The sequence below is a fragment of the Peromyscus californicus genome, unplaced genomic scaffold, assembly GCF_007827085.1.
Source record: "Peromyscus californicus insignis strain IS unplaced genomic scaffold, ASM782708v3 Scaffold_6__1_contigs__length_162567912, whole genome shotgun sequence".
NCBI classification, from domain to species: Eukaryota; Metazoa; Chordata; class Mammalia; order Rodentia; family Cricetidae; genus Peromyscus; species Peromyscus californicus.
Window position 1 is genome coordinate 143,037,337 of NW_026294584.1, and position 22,282 is coordinate 143,059,618.

Below are 22,282 nucleotides of genomic sequence, written 5' to 3' on the forward strand. Positions count from 1 at the left end.
TGAGCACGTGAGAATTATCATGCTACTTTCTATATCTTTGTATAACTGGAAAGAATGCAGGTTGAGAGTTTTGTGTGGACCCAAAATTCAAAGGCCACAGTTTAGTGCTTAAAGCCTTCCAATCCTACATATCCTCTCCTCCGTTGTTGATGGGCGAAGCTTCCTGGTATTTTAGATGTATGAAACCGAGCAAAAGGCAATGGCTAAAGTCAGTGGAAACTTTGTAAAAAGTATAATTTGCATTCAGTAAAATTAATTCACTTGATGTACATTTTCATCACTTTTGAAAACATATGATCATGCATTCTTCGTCAAGATTTATAGGGGCTGGAGAGTTGGCTCAACCATTAAGAGCATTTATTGCTTTTACAGAGGACTGGATTTAATTTCCCAGCATCTAAATGGTGGCTCACACACTCACCCCTAACTCCAATTCCAGGGATCTAACACACTTTTCAGAACCCCCAACACTAGGCATGCATGTAGTACACATATACACATACACACAGACAAAACACTCATACCCACAAAATAAATCTAAAACAATATTTACAAAGGATATATAGACCCCTGCCCCCTACCCCACTTCAGCTTCCCCATTCCCTGTTGAAGACACTCTGTACCTCTGTCCCCAGCCCTTACACACTTACTTTTCCAGAATGTCACAAAATGGATCCCTGAAGCAGAGACTTCACATTTGACTTCTTTCATGTCATCGCAGTATTACATTCTGCTCTTCAGACAGTGCAGTGTCTATCAATAGTGAGTCAGACACACTGTTGGCTAGAATCTAAGAGACTGTCCATAGCACCACCTGCACAGGAGGAGTGCTCTGAATTCTGAAGTGTGTAAGCACCACATAATCAAATGTTACACAAAGAAGTTAAGAAAAGCTGGCTGGAAGCTTATAGAGAAGTGAGAGGAGGAAGCGAGTCATGGCAGTTTGGGTTTCTTTTCAGATAAGCAGAAAGGAAACAGTTTCCTGTGGCTCACTGCCTTTAAGCTTGCTTAAACTTGATAAGTTTAGTTTATGGACTTTTGAGGCAGAAGCCTTGGGACAATGCCTGGTGAAGTTATATGAGACAAAGGGAAGTGCAGGCTTGGGGTCTAACTTGTTTCTTCTGTTGAGAGGGTTTGTTTAACTTGTCATCATCTTCGGGACATTTGGATGATTGCAAATGTTGCATTTTTTTTTTTTTTTACAGTGATCCTTAAAGATGCTACAAATATACATATAGAGGTTTCTTTTTTTTTGTTGTTAAAGCTTAAATGCAGTCTTTCCTTTTAGTATGGGTATATGTGGGCAGGATGGGGGCACATCATCATATTGTACAGTTCCTGCACTAACAGCTTCATAGTGGCTGTACAATTTTACCTTTCTAAAAGAAAGGCGTTAGAGTCACATCAACATCTAATTCATCAACCTCCTGTTATATAAACAGTCAAATTTCTCTTGAATCTAAGATGATTTTTGGTCAAGACAAGTTCACAGACATTCCCCCCACTTTTTAGGGAATCAAATGACTTTACAATATTAAGCTTTGTGCTTGGGTCTATAGTCCATCTTGTGTATTGTTTTTAGCAGACAGGCCCCAGGATGTTTAGGTAGCACATACTGGAGTGGTGGCACCTTTTCCCTGTCTAACAACCGTACATCTCTGTTAAATATCTGTTGACCATATGTGTTTGATACAATTTCTAGAGTCTTTTTTTTCTGCTGTATTGTTCTAGTATATACTTGTGTTGCTAGCACCAACTGTGGTGCTATTTATTTATTCCTGTTTTCGTAAGTCATGCGGTTAGGCAAAATGATCTCTGAATTCGACCTTTCTTTTTCAGAATTATTTAGGACTCTTCTAGTTTCTTTTTATTTCTCATAGTAGCTTTCATATAATTTGGTGCTATGATTTTTTTTCTGAAGGCAGTCACCCTCCAGGAAGTGAAACTGTTGCACATATAAACTCGCTCAGGAATTGTAGACATATGAGCAATACTGAGTGTTCCAGTTTATTATGTAACCATTTCCTTATATTGATCTTTTATCCAGTAAAACATGGGAGTTAGGTAATAGGGTAAAAACCTGATTGATCAGAGAAGCAGTGGAGAAGAGACCAATGACCTCCTGTCTCTTGCCTTCCCCAACACAAAATGGCCTGGGAATCTTTCTTAGCCCCTTCCTACTACTTCCTGTGTCTCTCTCTCTATATATGTATCTTGGGTCCAATAAAACATCCATGGCTAATTCTGGTCAGCTAGTCACTAGCTCTGCCTATGGTTCAATGATACACTTTATTGATAGTCTTGGAGTGTCAGTGGGAACAAATACCCCACAACAATTATGTGTTTAGAACTTCCTTGATTTCTTTTTTTTATTTTAAAAAATTTATGCATATGAGTGTTTTGCCTGCATAAATATCTAGCATCACATGCATTCCTAGTTCCAACCATGGTCACGAAACGGTGTTAGATTTCTGAAACTGGAATTATAGATGGTTGTAAGCTATCATGTGGGTGCTGGAATCAAACCCAGGTCCTCTGCAAGAGCAACAAGTGTTCTTAACCACTGAGCTAACTCTCCAGCTCTGTCCTGATTTCTTCATAATTTTACATGTAGTTTTTGTTATGCTGATTATGAACCTTTTTTAGATGTATAATTTTATGGTTTTTGGCATTACTGTAAATGGTGCTGTATTAGACGTTAACTTCCTTTTGACAGTAAGATGCAGCTAACTTTGCCATGGTGACATTGTGTCCTGAAGCTTTGTAAACTCATTTTTTTACATCCAGTAGTCTTTTGTAGAGTTGTTAGAATTTTTATGCAAATAGGACCATGTCATCTGTGAAGAGAAACACTTTCATCTGTTTTCAAGAAGTACAAATTTTCTATCTTTCTTTAAGAAGCTTATTTTATGTGTATGGCTGTTTTCCCCACACATTTGTTCATCACATATGTGCCTGGTGCCTACAGAAGCCAGAATAGGGTGATGTGTCTCCTGGAACTCAAGTTCTGCACAGTTGAAAGCTACCTTGTAGGTGCTAGGAATGAACCTGTGTCCTCTGGAAGAGAAGCAAGTGATCTTAACTGCTGAGCATTCTCCAGCCACATGACCCCATTTCTTTGCCCTGGTGAGGCCCTCCTGTGAAAAGTCATCCTGAAGTAGTGAGCAGACATCCTACTCCTGCTCCTGATTGCTGGGAAAGAATTCTCAACTGCAGCCTTGGGAATCAAGCAGCTGCAGTTGGATTTATTGTTTTGTTTTTAATGGATAACTTTTGTAGGGTTGAGGAAGTTCCTCTGATTCCTAATTTTCACACACTTTTGGTGTGTTTATTGAGACATTTCTATTTTTCCTCTTCTCTCAGTTTGTTCATAGGTCTAATTACACTGATTTCCCCCTAATGTGTCTGTTCCTCCTTCTAACCAGAAAACACTTTATGGAGAGAAATCCAGCTGACTGTTGTTGTTGCTTCCCACTGCTCCTCACTCCTTTTGTTTCTTGATTTGATGATTCACCCTTAGTTCAGGAACTGGAAGACCCTGGTCAAGGTTCTGTTTCCATCCTCTCTAGTCTTCTTTCCACCATGGCATCCTTCATGGACCAGGACCTTCTCTGAAAGGGGTTTGCAGTTTCCTTTCAGGTACTTGTGGGCGATTGTACAGTGGGGTTTGTGGTCAGTTTCTTTCATTTTTCTCAAGAAGTTGGCATTCTTATATTCATATTTTACAGGTAAAAAGCTCCAAGGAAAATACCTCACTATCATCTCCCATGTGTCTCGTGTTAAGCTTCACTGCCGCTATGTAGTGAACATAATCATCACTGTGGCTGTAATTGCACTGTCCGTTGCTTTGTTATTGTCAAGTAAGTGACTCATCTCCAGATTCTGCAGCACTCTGTCCACATCCACATTGTCACTTAGACTTACTGACCACTGTGAGCCAGGCACTGTGGGAGGGGCTGGAGAGAAAACTCACTGGAAATTCCTGTTCTCTGGGAACTTGGGGTCTAGCAGGAAGATGCAGTGAAGGAACAGCACAGGCTGTGGTGTGCACAGGAAGCCAGGCTCAGCATCCCTGGGAAGATGGCGTTCAGCAAGCTCTGGAGAGATCCTGGAGACATATGTCCTCCTGGGAGACCAATTGAAGGCAGAGAGCAAGGAAAGGAAGACTCAAGGGAGTAGCCTCAAGGAGGCTGCTGCAGCTAAGGGAAGTGAGAGGAGTGAAGAGCAATGTGGTTGGGGAAGGTACAGAACCACCACATCAACCATGACTCATAGTTTTGCTTAACTTATTCAACCATGGTCTGAAAATATTAAATAAAATGTTCCAGAAATATTTGATTCCCAAGTTTTCATTGTTAGACTATTCTGAATAATGTGATAAAACTTGTATCGCTTTCCTGCCATAGCTACAGTAAATCATTCATGATATTGTTTTATAAAATCAACTTTAACCATGTCAATGAATAATATACAAGTCTAAACTAGGATAAATGTTTCCTAAGAACACTTATTCAGTGTAACCTAACCTGTTATGTAGCTGTGAAAAGGGTCAGATAAAAAGAAGATACAGTCACCTTCATTTTCTGTTGTGTTTGTCCCTTTCATTAAATCCTCATGGTCCTGCCTATGAGAACAGAGAACAGCTGCAACAAATTGTCCTACACTAAAATAAGTGTGTGTGTGTGTGTGTGTGTGTGTGTGTGTGTGTGTGTGGTTATTTCTAGTATTTAATATTTCTTATCAAATCACTCGTTTCTAGGCTCAATAGCCCTTCAAAGAGCCATGCATTCATTCTTATCTGTTAAAGGAAGAAAAAAAACAAAATTATGAAAGAAAAATGTCTTTATTTTTCTAAGCAGCCCTCTAAAAACTTGCTGCATTCAGGGTTTCTTACACACACAGGCACACACACATTCAGGGCTTATTACACACACACAACACACACACACACACACACAAAATCACTTTAATATAATAGACCCACAAATGAACATATCACATAGCTCCATCAATATAGATACTCCAACACTTGCCAATTCCCAAATCCTGTCTATCTCATTGAACTTCCACACAGTCAGAGTAGACATTCTGAAGTCTAGGAACTTTAGTCATGGTTTTAGACTTTCATTGTATTTACATTTTTATATACTTATCAGCCACAAACTAGAAAAGACACCAGCAAAGTTGAAAGTAGAAAAATAATGCTCTTTATAACCCTATTCATGGCTTATGTGCCCTTTGCTACATCCTGTCCTTCCTCTTCACCTTACACTACTCTTCCTTGTTCTCCGTGTTACACTATGCCCATACTCACAGCTGTTTACACTGTACATTATGGGCTAGGATGAGCATATGGGGGAGTGCATGGGGTCTATTTCTGAGTTTGTGTGACCTTATTTAATATTATGTTTTCTAGGTCCTCCACTTTGCTGCAACTTTCATTTTTCGTTGTGTCTGAATAACATTGTGTTTGTACATGTAATTCATTTTCATGATCTGTTAATCAGTTGATGGGCATCTAGGTCAGGTTCATTTTGTTAGGGGAGCTATTAATAAGCATGGATGTGCAAGTTTCTCTTTGTTATGATGTAGTGTTCTCTCGATATTTGCCCAGGAGTATGGCAAAGTCACAAAAGGTCTATTTGTAATTTTTAAAGGAGACTACACACTGGATGTATAAGTTTACACTTTCTCCAGCAGTGAATAAGTGTCCCAATTTTTGACCAGAGTTCTGACATTTGTTGTGAGATTTCTTGATGATTGCTGTTCTGACAGCCTCTAATGATAGCCAGTATATTTTCATATGGATTTAATGTGTGTGCACATGATAAGAGGAAATTTTTGATCAAAGTTTTGGTATCAAAACCCTATTTTGACCATGTCATGGTTTGCATGCTGGTATTTATCCATAGTTAAATTCAGAGAAGTGAGGAGTTTTCTTTATTTTCTCATTACAAAATAAGCATGTGAAGGAGGAATATAGGAAAGGAGCCTGCATGATTCCAGCAATCAGGGACAGTCCTAATGTCTTAAGGACCTATGTTTTTATGCAGAGTATTGGTGTCTTTAGTCCCTGTACTTAAGAGGCACAGCCAGGAGGAATACTACAAATTCCAGACAAGTACAGTCCACAGAGTGAGATCTGGACCAGGCAGGAGGACATAGATTCTGTCCCCAAACTGTAAATAGAAAGAAGAAAAGAAAAACATTTCCTTCGAGTCCCACATGAGGGCTCTTGATTGGAGACGACCATGCTAGGAGGCGTCTCTTAGTGATCAGCAATGAAAGCTACAAACACACACCTCCACTGAGATCGGGTGGTTAGCCGAAGAGACAGTTCATGGAAATGTTTGTTTATGATATGTCACTGCATTTTGTATATTTTAGTGAGAAAGGAAAAAACAGGTACTACAAACCCTGAAGCTGGTCGTGCCAATTGCCCAAGAGACTGGATTGGATTTGGAAGTAAATGTTTTTATTTTTCTGAAGTCACAAGTAACTGGACATCCAGCCAGACCTCCTGCATGACACGAAAGGCCCATCTAGCTCGATTTGACAGCCTGGAGGAGCTGGTAAGAAAGGATCAGGAATTGGTTTGTTGTTTGTTCTGTTGAATGTGTATTGCCTTGAAATAGAGAGCTTAAAGCTGAGGCATGAGGAAGGTTCCTACGCTAGGCATTGAGGGACATGGGGCACATGTTAGTGTGGTCCATTTGTGATGGTAACACATCTCGCTGTAGCCCTGAGACATTCCAAAGGTATTCTGTCCTGTAATGCTAATAGTCAACCTGCATGACCAGACATATATTTGACTGAGAGACATGGTGGTCATGTAAGTCTTTGTGCAAGCTGGCAGGTGTTGCATACTTAAGGTGACAACTATTAATAATTGCGAACACAGGCTTAACAAGGGACTTGCTCAGCCGCAGAAGGGTGGGTGGTTGTCAGTGTACTATGGATTATGGTAGTAAAATGCATCCACTAAGAATCGAGGGTTATTTAGTCAATTATCCTGAGTTCGAATCTGCTGCTATCCTGAGAGGAGGCTGTAGGACAGAGACTCCATGGTCATCTGAAGCTGAGAGACACATGTATTTGCTTTCTGTGTTTTATGACAGGATTTCCTAAAGAGACACAAGAATGATTCTGCCCGCTGGATTGGCCTGCACAGGAAGTCATCAAAGCATTCTTGGAGGTGGACAGACAACACTAAATATAACAACTTGTATGTTTTCAGACCTCTTTTCTTGTGTTGTGATGTGTGTGAGTTGTGGCTATGAGAAATGAAAGGCGGTGTCATGTGGAGCCAGTTGTACTGGGAACATAAACCTTTAGGCCTGAGGTGTGCCCTGAGGGTAGGTTGGTGGTACATGCCACAGTCAATCTCCAGTAAAGTCCACATCCCGACAAATTTAAACCCGTTGGATTTACTTAGTGTTGTTTTACTCCAAATCTTTAGGATGATGATGGCACCTGGGGTAGATGTTTTGTGCTATGGCCCTTGAAAATCTTTCCTTGTTGATGACTGCCCTGGTGGGATGTAGACAGAACTGCTGATGTCTACTAAGGGCTCTGAAACCCCAGGAAGCCACTGCAGAACAGCTGGGGTAGGACTTGTCAGACAGCTGTTTGCACAGCTGCACCTGTCACAGAAGCAGAGACTCCAGGGGCTTTGGGAACCTCCTCTCAATTCTCATCATCAAAGAGCACCCCAGACAGCTCCTGGATGTTAGCATAGCTGTTTTGAACAGACCCATTTAACTAGAATGGTGAAACACAGCCCCAGTCATGTCCATGATTAAAGACCTTTCAGCAATTTATTAATTGGTGCATTTTCTCCCACTTTTATACATGTGAAAATACTTCAAGATAGAATTGAAAACCACCCTTGTGGTGTTACCCATGGCTGAAGTTCACTTGAACATGGCAGCAAGCACCAGTCAATGCTTTGTACACACAGTGCAGGGTTCAACATGGATGAATGAAAAAGGTCTGGTCATCAAATTGAACCTGAGAATGCAAAAGTCACTAGGTGTAAATCTCGTGCTGGTGATTCCTCCTGGACTCTGCGTTTATGTGATCCATGTTATAAATAAGCAGTGGAGACGAGTGAGCTATCATCGCAGAAGTGAATGCAATGGCAGACTTTGCAGAAATTTGTTTGTTTTTTGTTTTAGGGTTCCCATCCGAGGAGAAGGAGAACGTGCCTACCTGAGTGACAGAGGGATCAGCAGTGGCAGAGACCACATGGAAGTGGATTTGTTGCAAGCCCAAGAGCTAAACTTTATAGTGCCCAGAAGTTTCATAGCTTATGTCAAAGCAATCATGAGAGACCTGTAACATGTTATCTACTGTCACTGACTCATTTCTTTATCTTCTAAAATTATCAAAATCAATTCATAATCTGTGGTGATATCCAAGACGAAAACCATCATAGACAACTATACTTATGGGTGTTTTGGAGTCTATGAGAGATTCTAAATTAATTTCAGTGCTTTGGTATGAGTTGGTACTCATATCTTAAACGTGAATAGCAATCCTGTCAGCATTAGTGACCTCCACTTTTATGACCAGATATGATTTTTTCCATTAGTTCTTCCTTTGAATGACTGAGACCTTAAAAAAATGAAGGGAGGACAGGGTTGAGCCAAGATGGCTGCAGCACACATGGCTGCTGTAGAGGGCTGGAGGGGGAGGCTTCCTTCTGCACCCTTCCCCCACAGCTCTGGGTATCCTGCCCCAGGCCACATCACTGCTCTGCAGCCACCAAGGAGGAGCCTCACACACTAATGCCTCAGCCTCTGCACCCCAAGCCAAAGCCCGAGTGGTGTCCTGCTGTTCGAAAATCAGGGAAGAGTGTCAGAGAGAATGGTTGTATCTCTGGTAAATGTGCCCTGGCATGTCTGGAGTATCTGTTGTCAGATCCTTTTAAAAAATGTTTGAAGATCAATTGAAGATGGTGGTTCTTAGGGTGGGTTCTTGGTTCCAACTTGAGACACCACTGCTGTGGAACTGCCCTTGGGACACAGGTACAATGGTCAGCAAGAAGGCTTTCACTGAGGACAGAGAGATGTGCAGAGGCCTTGAGATCTAGTGGGTCCTGCCTCAGATACCCTGCCCAGCCAAAAGATCACCCTGTCTCTGAGCAACCACAGGATAACCCAGACCAGTCTCAGTGATAGTCTACAATCACCCTGGCTCTGAGCAACATCAGGATGTCTGTGATGGAGAACAGTTCATTTTCTAGATTGGGCTTCCTCAGGAAACCTGGCACTGGCAGAGTTGTAAGCAGCAGCCTGGGTCTCTCACAGGCTCTGCCCCCTAATGCACTACCCAGCTCCACGACCACCCTGAATCTGAGCAATGGTGGGATGTCCAAGATGGAGAATGGTTCATTTTCTGGATTGGGCCTTCTCAAAAAATCTCTGTGATGTGTGCTGCCACCAGACTCCATGGTGCTTTACGTGGTCCGTGCTACAGCTGGGGCTCTTCTGGTGTCATGGTTCTGTGAGCAGTTGCAGGCTGTGTTGATATCCATGTACCATGTTGTTACTGGAGATCATATCGATGTCCCTGGTCTGTGTTCCTGCCTGGGGCCGTGTTGATGTTCATGGTCTGTGCTGCTCCCTGAGGCCATGCTCCTGTCCACAGTCTGAGATGCTGCTGGGGGCCATGTAGTTTAGCATGGTTCCTGTTACCAGTAGGGGCCCTGTCGGCCTCTGTGGTCTGTGCTACCACTGGTGGCCATGTTGATATTCATGGTTTGGCCCATGTTCTGTGCTGCCACAGTTGACATCAAGCCATGTTGGCATCCCTTTTTCATGATGCTACTGGGAGACATGCTGATGTTAGTGATTTTTGCTACTTCCAGAGGCCTTTGTTGATGCCCACAGTCTATGTTGCCATTGGAGCCCAAGTTGGTGCCCCTGGTCTGAGCTACCCCTCTAGGCGTTGTCTGATGTCTGTGGTCTGTGTTGCCAATAGAGGCCATGTTGGTATCCCTGATCTGTGATTCAGTCTTAGACCATGTTGATATTCTTGGTCCATACTTCCTCCAGAAGACAAGTGGATATCCTTGACCTTAACTGCTGTCTGAGGCCATGTAGATGTTCATTGTTCATGCTTCTGCTGAAGGCAGTGTTATGTCGGTGATCTATGCTGCATACTGAGGTTATGTTGATATCTGTGGTCCATCCTGCCACTGGGGCCCATGTAGGTGTCTGCGGTTCTTGTTACTGCCTGAGGCCATGTTGATTTTAGCTGCCTTTGAATCCATCTCCCAAGTCACTACCCAGAGTAACTCAGAGAAGATTCTCAAGAGTGAGGATAGAAAGATTTCTATAATAACTTCACACACAGTCTGGTCAGGTCATGTTCTTTATTCTTCTTCAGCTCTAATTTTCTTTACAGCTTTAATTCTTCCTAGTTCTAATTCCTTCTAAGTTCTAATTCTTTCTAGTTCTCCTCTGTTCTGCACAGCTATATACATATTTTTTCAGGAGGCTTTTTTTCAATAACAAAAGGAGTTACATAGCTACCTCTGAAGGTCATAGCACATTCCTTGAGTAAACATTGCAACCAAGGCAACTCAATGTTCCAAGGTTCCTTGTGTATCAACTATGACCTGAGGCCAGGGCACAGTGCCTGGTGAGACAGGCTGCTGAGAGATCTGCACAGGGAGTCAGGTCTTTATTGACTGGACTTGGCAAGTGAAGAATTGACATAGTATTTGAGTCTTTGTGTTGATAAGCAGCACTTGGGAGGCAGAGGCAGGCAGATATCTGTGAGTTCGAGGCCAGCTTGGTGTGAATTCTGTGACAGGCTCCAAATGTTAGTTGTTTTCTTATGTTAGAATAATGTGGATAAATTATAAGCTTTGAGTGAATTCTGTGACAGGCTCCAAAGCTACACAGAGAAACCCTGTCTTAATAAAGGAAGAAAAAAAAAAGAAAAACGAAAACCTTGGTTAGATATCTGCGACTCTGAACTTGTGCATCTCTGTAAAGTTTTTAATTTGTGATCCATTTACAGAAATATTCAGTTTAGTTTGAAACTGCTCTGAAGTTTCAAATCAGTGAAATGTATTTAGCTTATCATAGAATGGGTGGAAATTGTTGTTTTCTTATGTTAGTCTGAGTTTAAGGAACAAAGCAGGCTTTTAAGTGTCTTACAGTCCTTGTGGGATAGTAGATCTAGTTATAAAGCATATCCTAATATATTCTATTCATCAAAATTATCATCTTAAGTAGAAATCATCTTCTTGACCATTCACAGCTATATGTGTGTCCAGTAGATAGAATATATTCACAAGATAAATACACAAACATTGGGGAGAACACCCATAGTTGTTTTTAGGGAAGAGATATAGTGGCACATGAGAAAAATTACAAGACAGAAGCAACCAGTCATTTACAGTCAGGGAATCATTTGTCTGGTGGCTAGGCCTGCTGAACACTAGCTGTCACCTGCTATATACCTGCATGGCCTCCAACACCTCCCCCTTTTTCATTTAATAAAAAAGGAAGCATGTAAATCTCTCTTAGGGCAGTGAATAATGTGGATAAATTATAAGTCTAAAGATGATTGGAAGAATATGTAATATTGTAATGATATTGAAAGTAATAAGAATCAATAATTTATAGACATGTAATTAAAATTATATCAATAACCAATATTTATAATGAATCAATAGTTTATATTTATAATTAATAATCAATAATCTATATTGATGGTAAGCTGAGAACTAGTGTAAACACCTTGTAGGTGTAGTTGCATATGGTCTCAGAATACTTTTGATCTATAGCAAGGCAGAGGAGTAATATAAAAATCTGTCATTAGTTAGCATGATATGATGTGGTTAAGTGTGTCTAAATATTATGATTATGAGTTATCAAAACAGAATAGTTTAGAACATTAATTTTAATCTACTAATCTTTGAATAATTGTATTAATTTGATTAGTCTGTATTTTAATGAAGGATTGTTAGATAAAGAGTATACCTGAATTAGTGGTGTACATCTGTAGGACCAAAGCTGTAGTTGAAGTTGTCTTATATCTTAAACTTGTAACCAAAGCAATTATAAACCATTTTGGTTCTGAGAGGGCAGTATCAATTGGTCTCATGGTATACATAGCAAGATTTACATATCAGAACAATTGTCAGAAGTACATATAGAGATTGTTTGATAGTATATACATTTCAGGATCATGGGCACAATTTATACAATTAGTAATAGAACATTTTTTAAAGACAGTCAGGCTCCTGGACTGGAGAGTTCTGCTGTGGGATGTTGTTGTGTATGCTTTGAATGTGTTGCTCTGATTGGTTGATAAATACAATGCTGATTGGCCAGTTGCTAGGCAGGAAGTATAGGTGGGGCTAGCAGCCTAGGAGAATGCTGGTAAGAGGAGAGGAGTCAGGAGTTGCCAGCCTGACACAGAGGAAGCAAGATGACAAGGCAGAACTGAGAAAAGGTACAAAGCCACATGGCTAAACATAGATAAGAATTATGGGTTAATTTAGGCATAAGAGCTAGTCAGTAATAAGCCTGAGCTAATGGCTGAGCAGTTACAATTAATATAAGCTTCTGAGTGATTATTTTATAAGTGACTGCGGGACCACCAGACCAGAGGAACATGGGACCAGGCAGGATGGAGAAACTTTCAGCTACATTTGGTGTACCAATTTGGGGCTCTTGAATTTCCATAAGGCCTAAAAGAGTTTAAAAATTGCTTCTAAAAACAGAATAATGGAGCCAAAAACAGGGTTTTACTTCATGTCTCATGTGGGTCGAGATATAGAGACACCTAGGTACAGAGATACTGTGGCATGTGGACTTGAGCTACTAAGGTGGATTCACAGTGCATGGGTTGGAGTACAGCATTGCAGATTCCTGCCACTGTACAAAGTGGTGTCTGCAAACCATGCAGCATGGTGCATGGTGGATATAGCTTTTGCTAGTACAGATAAAAAAAAAATAAGGAAAGAAAGAAAAGGTTTTTGGGATACATGCTGCTGGATGGAAGCACAGATCCACTGCATGGTTCCCCTTGAGCTGGAGGTAAATGTAGTTCCGCCATGTTTGAAAGCTGAGGTGGGTGGAGCCAGCATCCAAAGCTGCCATTTCAGTCCTAGTCATGCTATGGGATTGTGAACTGGACTGCTAAACTGAACCAACCTAGATATTTTAGAAATGTCTTAACTTTAAAAAAGTTATTAACTTCAAAAAATATATTTGCCAAATGGAAATCAAAAATGCTTTGGAGTTTTGTTCCCACATGAGATGAGAGACTGTGGATTTTTTCAGGGTTAATATGGATCAGATTTGATCAGGGGAGACCTCCTGACACTTGACAGGTGACATCTATCAGCAAAGGTTACTGCTAGTCTTCCCAGTACTTGGCCATTATCTCAAATTTTCTCTTTGGGACTCTAAAGATACTTCACAGACAGCATGAAGAAGTATGGAGAATACTATGCCCATATTCTTAAGAGATGGGGTGGGTGGTCTTTGATTATTTGGTGGGTTATGGATGTTTGTTATCATTTAGGTGAGTATAGAATATTGACTCAAATTTAAAGTTATTTTTGTTACACTGTATATATGCTCCTACTCTTGCTTAAAAAATTTTTGTATACTGATAAAATTTTAATGTTATTTTTGTTGTATCATATTGTATATATGTTTCTATTTTTCTTTAAAGTATTGTACCTATGCAGTTTATTAAAAAATGTAGGGTGAATTTCTAATTTTTGAAAGCTGTTATTATAAACTATATAGGATAATCAGGAAACAGGTTAGTGGTTAGTCATTTATAACAATTAAATTTGTAAATATGTTAGGTATGCTTTCCAGATCATATAGAGATATATTTTAGATAGATAGATGGTCTTCAAACCTTTCAAAGACCTACAGAGTGTGGCATTTAAAATGTTTTGTTAACTTAGGGTTTTTCAGGACAATGAGACACATCTGTTGGTGGTAGTACCAATTTACTTCAGAGATGATGGGCATTGAAGAAACTCCTTATGGAGTTTGCTTTCATTGTGGTAAGGTTAGCCACAATAGTTAGGCAAAGAAACTGTTCTTTCCATTGATTGCTATCAATGTGCTGTGCAGACTGGACATGCAGGACACACAGGAAAAGTGACTGTTGAACTTTGCCAAAACAAGGAGGACAGTCCTTGGAAATTCCTGCTTCACAGAAGAGTCTGCCAGACATTCTGCAGGACACAGAGGAAAGTGTCTGATGAACGTTGCTAAATAAGGCAGGACAGTCCAAAATTCCTGCTTCAAAGAAAAGTCTGCTGGATACTCTAGGCCTGTAGGCTCAAGATGGATGCCCCAACATTGCAGAGGAACTTTGGGTGACTGTTCAGGCAGCCAAATGTCTCTGTTGTTAGATAATATATCCTTCTGGGCCTTTGATGTAATTGAAGACTAGGTAGTTATAGTTGCAATTTTTCTTAGTTATGATAAAAAATAAGTTAGATATAAAACTTTGGATTAACTAAAATAGGATAGATAATGCATTATTTTCTTTGAATATGCTAACTACAAATGGACTGACTATTGTAAATTAATTCTTACTTCGTAACTGTTTTTATTGTATGTAGTTATACTATGTGAAAATTAAAACCTTTATTTTTATTTAGACAAAAGAGAAAATGTAGTAGAATATTATTTTAAGTGTGTGTTACTTTTACTTATGTTGCATTTGTTTAACTCTGTAAACGTGTTACTGTGCCTCTCTAAAACACTTGATGGTCTAATAAAGAACTGAATGACCAATAGCGAGGCAGGAGAAATGATAGGTGGGGCTGGCAGGCAGAGAGTGTATATGGAAGGAGAAAACTGGGAGGAGAGAGCTGAGATCTAAGAGCCAGAGAAGTACTCTGGTGGCCAGCCACCCAACTACACAGCAAGCCACGGAGTAAGAGTAAGGTATACAGAAGTTAGAGAATGTGAAAAGCCCAGAGGCAAAAGATAGATGGGTTAATTTAAGGAAAGCTGGCTAGAAACTAAGCCAAGCTAAGGCCAGGCATTCATAACTAAGAATAAGCCTCGATGTATGATTTTTTTGGGAGCTGGGTGGCAGGCCCTCCAAAAGAGTAAAATACCTCCATCCACACATTGCTAATATTTAATATATATATATATATATATATATATATATATATATATATATATATATATATATATATAGGACTTGAAAAACAGGACAGCAAATAAATAACCCAATTAAAAATGTTGTATACATCTAACCAGAGAGTTTCAAAAGATGAACACAAATGGCTGAGAAACACTTAAAGGAACATTCAATATCCTTAGTTATCAGGGTAATGCAAATGAAAACTACATTGAGATTACTTTACAACAGTCAGAATGGCCAAGATCCATAAAAGAAATAACAGCTCATGCTGGTGAGGATGTGGCATAAGTGAGCACTCATCCGTTGTTAGTGGGAGATCAATGTGGCAGATCCTTGACAATCTGGGAATAGATTTACTCCAAAATTCAGATATACCATTCTTGGGCACATACTCAAAAGACTACATCCTATAAGAGACACACTTCTCAACCATGTTCATTGCTGCTCTATGAATCACAGTCAGAAATTGGAAATATCCTAGATGTCCATCAACAGACAATTGGGTCAGGAAAATGTGGTATATTTACACAACAGAATATTACTCAGCTATTAAAAAAAAAAAGAAAAACCATGAAATTCACTGGTAAATGGATGGAGCTAGAAAAAGAAAATTTTCCTGAATGAGGTGACCCAGACCCAAAAAAGACAAATATGGTATGTAGTCACTTACATTGGATATTAGCTGTAAAGTTCTCAATAAGCAGGTTATTTCCACATAACTACAAAGGCCCGGTGTAGAGTAAGGGACCATAGGAAAGGGAAGCTTTTTTCCTAGGAAAGGGAATTAGAATAAATGCTTTATAGATGGACTGTGGAGTGTGGACTGTATTGGGAAGATCAAACTGGGAGAGGGAATGGAAGAGAGGAGTAAGGAAAAGATTATGGGGTGGAACAGATAAAACCAAGGGCTATTTGAAGAGCTGTATGGAAGCCTGTTACAGTAGAAGCTTCTTAAAATATATTTATTTATGAAAGAAATCTAAATGGAATAAACAAATCACCGGAGATGCTAAGCCCCAACTAGACATCTGTCACCAAATGAACCTCCAGTGAGTTACATCTTGTAGTGGGTAGCCATTCCAGCTTTGATCTGGAAGTTCCAACCCCCATTGATTCTTTGGTAACTGTCACGCCTACAAGGCGGGGCCAAGAGAGGGGGGCCTGAAGACCCGAGATCCGGATGCGTGGGTTCTCTTGGTTCCTGGACCTTGGACACTGGAGGTAGACCGAACAGAGTTCTCCAGAGAATACTGCCGGACTGAGCCACGTCTTTCCCAGACCCTGTAAACTATCCATTCACTTGTAAGTTACCCCACAAAATAAACCTCCCTTTTAACTATGTGGTGTGGCCTTAATAATTTCACCAATAACATCTAATCAAGTTGTTGGCCAAAGGGGCCCCTGGAAAACACCCAAATAACTCAGGCTATAGCTAAGGTTATTGGTTGCTCTCTACAAACTGATGGTAAGGCCCAATTGTTGAAGACAACACCTACATAACTCACTGAACATGGAGAAGTGCAGTTGGTGCCTACCTACAGCCTTTACCTAAATGGACTAACATTCGTGGTACTGGATAGTACTATCTGTGGAGACCCACAAAAGTTTCCTAGTGAGATCTGAGCTTGCTTTACTCAGCAGGGCTGCATAGGGGAATGATTTGACCATGGGTGAGGTTACCAGGTGTTAAGAAGGGGCTGCACTTGACTGTGCAGTGTGTTTTGATTTAGCAAGGGGGAAGTCTTTTGCCCCATCCCTTGGCATTGTTATAAAAAGTCCTTTTGAAGAGGCAGAAGGGGCCATTGGTTATTGACCCAGGTCCTCCCTAAGCTATCCTGTGTTTGTGTCTGTCTTCTCATCGTCAATGTTCATCTTTCTATCTGATATTTTCTTATCCCTCTCTCCTCCTCATAGAAACCCTTTAAAAGGGAGCTGGCCTCTTACAACTATCCATGCTACCAGAGATGAACACCAACTCAGAAACAAACCCTTGGATCAATAATGGTGACCAGCCTGCAAAATAAACTGGTGTAATAATGCCACAAAAGATGTACGAGTAGCCAACCAATATCTGATTGAATTTAAGGCCAACTCCATGAGATGGAATCCAAGTTCAGGTGGCCAAGACTTTGAGATTAGTTAGGCCATGGACCTAGAGGAAAAACAGATACCATTGTTTTGCTAAAGGAACACAGCAATAAAATGTCCCCTAATGACACCCTGCTGTACTCATAGATCAGTGTCTTGTTCAAGCATTATCATAGAAGACTAACCCTGTGTGGTAAATAGAACAAATGCAGAGATTCAAAACTGAATAGTGCTTAGAGACAGAGGGACTGTGGAACACTCAACCCTAAGTGGAATGTCTCCATCAAATCCCTCCCCTTGGGGCTCAGTCAACACTGCAGAAGAGGGGGCAGAAAGAGTGTAAGAGCCAGTGGGAATGGAAGACACCAAGGAAACAAGACCTTCTGGAATCCACAGTACTGATGCCCACATGAGCTTAGAGACTGTAGCATCATGTAAAGGGCGTGTGTAAGTCTAAGCCAGGATGGGGAGCCAGTGCAGAGAGGGGAAGCGGACACAAGGTCCCATCCCCAATCTAGAAGCTATTTCTAATTTTATATCCACTCACAAAAGTAATATTGTTTTTCCCCATTGGAGTCTTACAGTGCACACAGACCACACTTAAGGCTAGCACCCATGCCCAGCAGTAGATGGCCCACACAAAAGAACCTCCAAGTATTTTAGGAGGTGTTTTTGTCTGATAGAAGTTGGCCTTTATAAAGTTTTTTTTAAACTCACAGGTCTTTTGGTTATTTGTTATGGTTTCTGATTTTGTGTTTTTATGAAATTTCTATGTATGCAAATGTGTGTTTCTGCATCTGTACTTGTTTCTTGTGTTTTTAGTTTTTTCTCTTTGTTTTATCCTATTCTGTCTTGTTTTTTTCTGTTTTACCTTATTAAATTCATTTTTTCATATTCCTTTTTGTTTTCTAATGAGAGAGAGATAGAAAGCTATGGATTTGGGTGGGTAGGAGATGGAAGGATCTGGAAAGAGTTGGGGCAGGAAGGAAACTGAAATTAGAATATACTGAATAAAAAATTCACTTTCAATAAAGACAAGTCAAATAAATAAATAAAAATGAAAATAAAATGGTTAAACCAATTACAATTCAAATAAACTTAAGTTTTTGAGATTATACTTACATTTCTCCCTTCCTAATACTCCCTTTAAACCCTCCTATATGAGCACTCCCTCCTTGCTATCTTTCTAATTAACGCTTATTTTGCATTAATTGTTATAGCATGCAAGCATACACATATTTCTAAAGAGAATGTCCTCAGTCTGTATAATGTTACTTGCATGTGTGTTTTCAGGGCGACCTTTGGCACTGGATAAACAACTGGTGTGCTCTTTCCCCTAGGCATTACTTAATTGCCTATAGTTCTTTGTGTGGGTGGAGCCTCAAATCATCATTCTGTTCTGTGCATTTAAAGTAGTTAGTCCTTACAAATTTAAGGTTAATGCTTATGTACTTAATGGTTTCTATTATATTTCTATTTCTTCCTATTCATAAAGCTGAAACATACTTACAACCTCCCAAAAGAAAACACATTTCTCATCAATTTCACCTTAAACAGTGAGGCAACATCTTCCCCAGAAGTCTATTTCTATTCTTCCCAGATAGAGTGGGTAGCTGTGAACTAAAGAAACAAGCACACCCCAGTTCAGGTTAGTGGACCAGAGAGTTCACCATCGTTGTTCCAGGGACAAGGTTGATTCTTGGGTCCATGCATTATAGAAAAGTCCTGGACACATATTTGAGTGATGATTCACAAAAACTGTGTTGAAAAGATACAAAAAATAACAAAACATCGTGAAAATTATTAACCACAATTTACTCTGCCTCACTGGCCTTGGTCACTTTGCTTTTGACAACCTGACATGGTAGAGAGACTGGACGAATGAGGAGCATAAAGGACAGCGTTTTATGAGGCAAAGGCCGCAGCTTTTGGAGCAAAAACTGGCTATATTCAATATGACCCTTGAAGCCTCATGGTTGGTTAAATTCATACATGTGTAGTTACAAGAGCAATGGTCCCAAAGATATACTTGTCCTAATCCCCATCCTGTGTACCGAGTACCTTACACAGTGAAACGTCCTTTTCAGATGTGAGTGAAGTAAAGACCTTGAGACAGAGAAATGCTTTTAAATCTCTCTGTTCTAACCTAATCATGGGGTTCCTCAATAGAGATGACAGGGCATCAGAGAAAAAGTTAAAGATTCTACACTATTGGTTCCGAAGATGGAGGACAGGGACCTTGCCATGGAAAGCAGGCAGTCTTTAGGAAGAGTCTGCCCTTAACCCTCCAAAAGGAACAAGGCCCTACTGTAAATGTTAGTCCAATAAGATCTCTTCTGAACTTCTGGCCTTCAGACCTGTAATAGAGATTCATGTTGTCATTGTTCTAAGCTTATTTAACATTTTAAGATTTATTTATTTCATTTTATTGTGTATGAGTGTTTGCCTTCATGTATGCATGTGTACCATGTGCACACATGGTGCCTGCAGAGGTCAAAAGAGGGTACCAGATGCCCTGGAGCTTGAGTTAGGGATAGTTGTGGGCCTCCATGAAGTGTTGGAAACCAAATCTGCGTCCTCTGCAAGTGCAGCCAGCGCTCTTAACTGCTGAGCCATCTCTTCTGTCTGCCCCTCATTGGGATTTTACTTTTAAGTTAGAGCACTAATATAAAACTGGGTTTGTTTTTTTGCTGTGTTTTTTCTTCTGGAGACAGGATCTCACTATGTAGCCTTGGCTGGCCTAGAACTCGATATGTAGACCAGGTTAGCTTCAAACTCATAGAGATCTTTCTGCTTCTGCCTCTCAGGTGCTGAGAGGAAAGGCGTGCACCACTGCACCCAGCCTATTAAACTATTATTATCGCACCTAGCCTATAAAACATAATGTTATATTCCATTTACTATAATATAAAACATTTATACATCTCTCTCTGTGTCTGCACACACACACAGATACACACAGATACACACAGACACACACCCCCTGAAATGTACCTAATAACTGCATCTAAACAATGGTGACCACAGGGAACACTCTGACCATGAGGCTGTCTGGGTGCAGCAGTTCACTCTGTTACCTTGCACAGAGAAGCATACATATTGTCTACCTATAGCCAGGAAACAGCAAAACTCAAATTTCATTTCTTTCAACTAGTGGTGAATTCCGGTGACTATGAAAAAGTGGTTTGAACAGCTGTCACCTCTGGGTGGCAGCAGTTTCACTTCGAGGTTACTGTTCAGTGAAGACTATTCCTTTCATTTGCATCTGCAAAATACAATAGTGGAATCGCAGGACATTCACCATCTACTGAGACTTGCCAGTGATATTGTCATCTGTTGACCTATTTTACATATGAAGAAGCCCTTTGATAGGGGCTTCAAATTTTTTCTAGGTACTGGATTATAAATAGGGTAATCTATACCTTGTTGGTGTGTGACTTACAAGCTAGTTTGTACATTAATAATATACCAACCAGGGTCACAATGTCAATCAAATTTCTCTATTGAGTTAGTATGGTAGTGATGCAATTTCTTCTGAAGGGAAACTAGGAAGAAAGGATGTTAAACAACTCAAAACAGCTCCAGGAAGTCTCTGACATTAGCAGATTCACTAGTCCCCTTCCTCCCCAAGAGTGTATATGCAGTAAGTGACTGCTGAGAGTCACTCTCCACAAGCCCAGCTGCCTGGGTGACGTAGAGACCAGCAGTATCACCTAGAAGAGGCACAGACCGACTGAGCCCCTGGAAAGGACACTGTGGTAATTTGAATGGGAGTGGTTCCTGTAGGCTTCTATATTTGAATGCATGGTCAGCAATTGGTTAAACTGTTTGGAGAAGGTTAAGAGATATGGCATTGTTGGAGGAAATGTGGCCTTATTTGAGGTGTCACTGGGGTTGGGGTTCATGACCACCCACCATGATGATCATTGACTCACCATCTGAAATTTTAAGCTAGCCTGCAATACACTTTCTTTTATAAGTTGCTTTGAATCACTGTGTTTCTTCACAGCTATAGAAAAGTGATTAAGACATACAATCTCTGCTGTGGGATGTTCTGTATGTTAAATGTGTTGCTCTGATTGGTTAATAAATAAAACACTGATTGGCCAGTAGCCAGTCAGGATGGGATAAGGAGAGAGGAGAATTCTGGGAACAGGAAGGCTGAGGCGGACAGATGCTACCAGCCGCCACCATGACAAGCGAGATGCAAGGTACCAGTAAGCCACGAGCCACGCGGCAACTTATAGATGAATAGAAATAGGTTAATTTAAGATATAAGAACAGTTAGCAAGAAGCCTGAGCCATTAGGCCAAACAGTTTAAATAATGTAAGCGTCTGTGTGTTTATTTTATAAGTGGGCTGTCGGATTGCTGGGGCTTGGCGGGACCCAGAGAGAAAAAACTCTAGCTACAAATCTCCAACCTGATATGCTGTCTGCAGGCTGTACAGTGTGTCTCAGTGTTCCAGGTTTTGTGAGCCCCCCATCTTGATCTGGGCTTTGGTGATGTAGCTGTCTTTGAGTCAATTCTGATTTGTTTTTTATTCTTATTAATTTTTTTCATTTATTTTACATACCGACCAGTTTCCCTTCCCTCCTCCCTTCTACAGGCCCCATCCACTCCTCCTTCCTTCAGAAAGGGACAGGACTCCCATGGGAGTCAACAAAGCATAGCACATCAAGTTGAGGCAGGAGCAAGCTCCTCCCCCTGCATCAAGGTTCCATGAGGCAATCCAACGTGGGCATTGGGTTCCCAAAAGCTAGCTCAAGTGCTAGGCACAGGGCCTGATCCCTCTGCTAGGGGTCCCACAAACAGACCAAGCTACACAACTGTCAGACACATGCTGAGGGCCTACATTGGTCCCATGCAGGCTCCCTAGCTGTTGGTCCAGAGTTGGTGAACTCCCATAAGCTCAGGTCAGCCATCTCTGTGGGTTCCCCTGTCATGGACTTGACTCTCCTGGCTCATACAATCCTTTCTCTCTATTTTTAACAGGACTCTCTGCCCAGTGCTTAGCTGTGGATCTCTGCATCTGCTTCCAT

General features: G+C 40.6%; 1 protein-coding gene across 1 annotated transcript; it reads left to right on the forward strand.

Annotated features, from left to right (window-relative positions):
- The first annotated feature begins 2,446 nt into the window (after window positions 1-2,446).
- LOC128099764 (C-type lectin domain family 2 member H-like) lies at window positions 2,447-10,793 on the forward strand. The gene is made up of 5 exons (XM_052721583.1): window positions 2,447-2,462; window positions 3,729-3,860; window positions 6,388-6,572; window positions 7,119-7,225; window positions 8,178-10,793. The coding sequence occupies exons 1-5, from the start codon at window positions 2,447-2,449 to the stop codon at window positions 8,338-8,340; spliced, it is 603 nt and encodes a 200-aa protein (XP_052577543.1). The 3' UTR covers window positions 8,341-10,793.
- The last annotated feature ends 11,489 nt before the right edge of the window (window positions 10,794-22,282 follow it).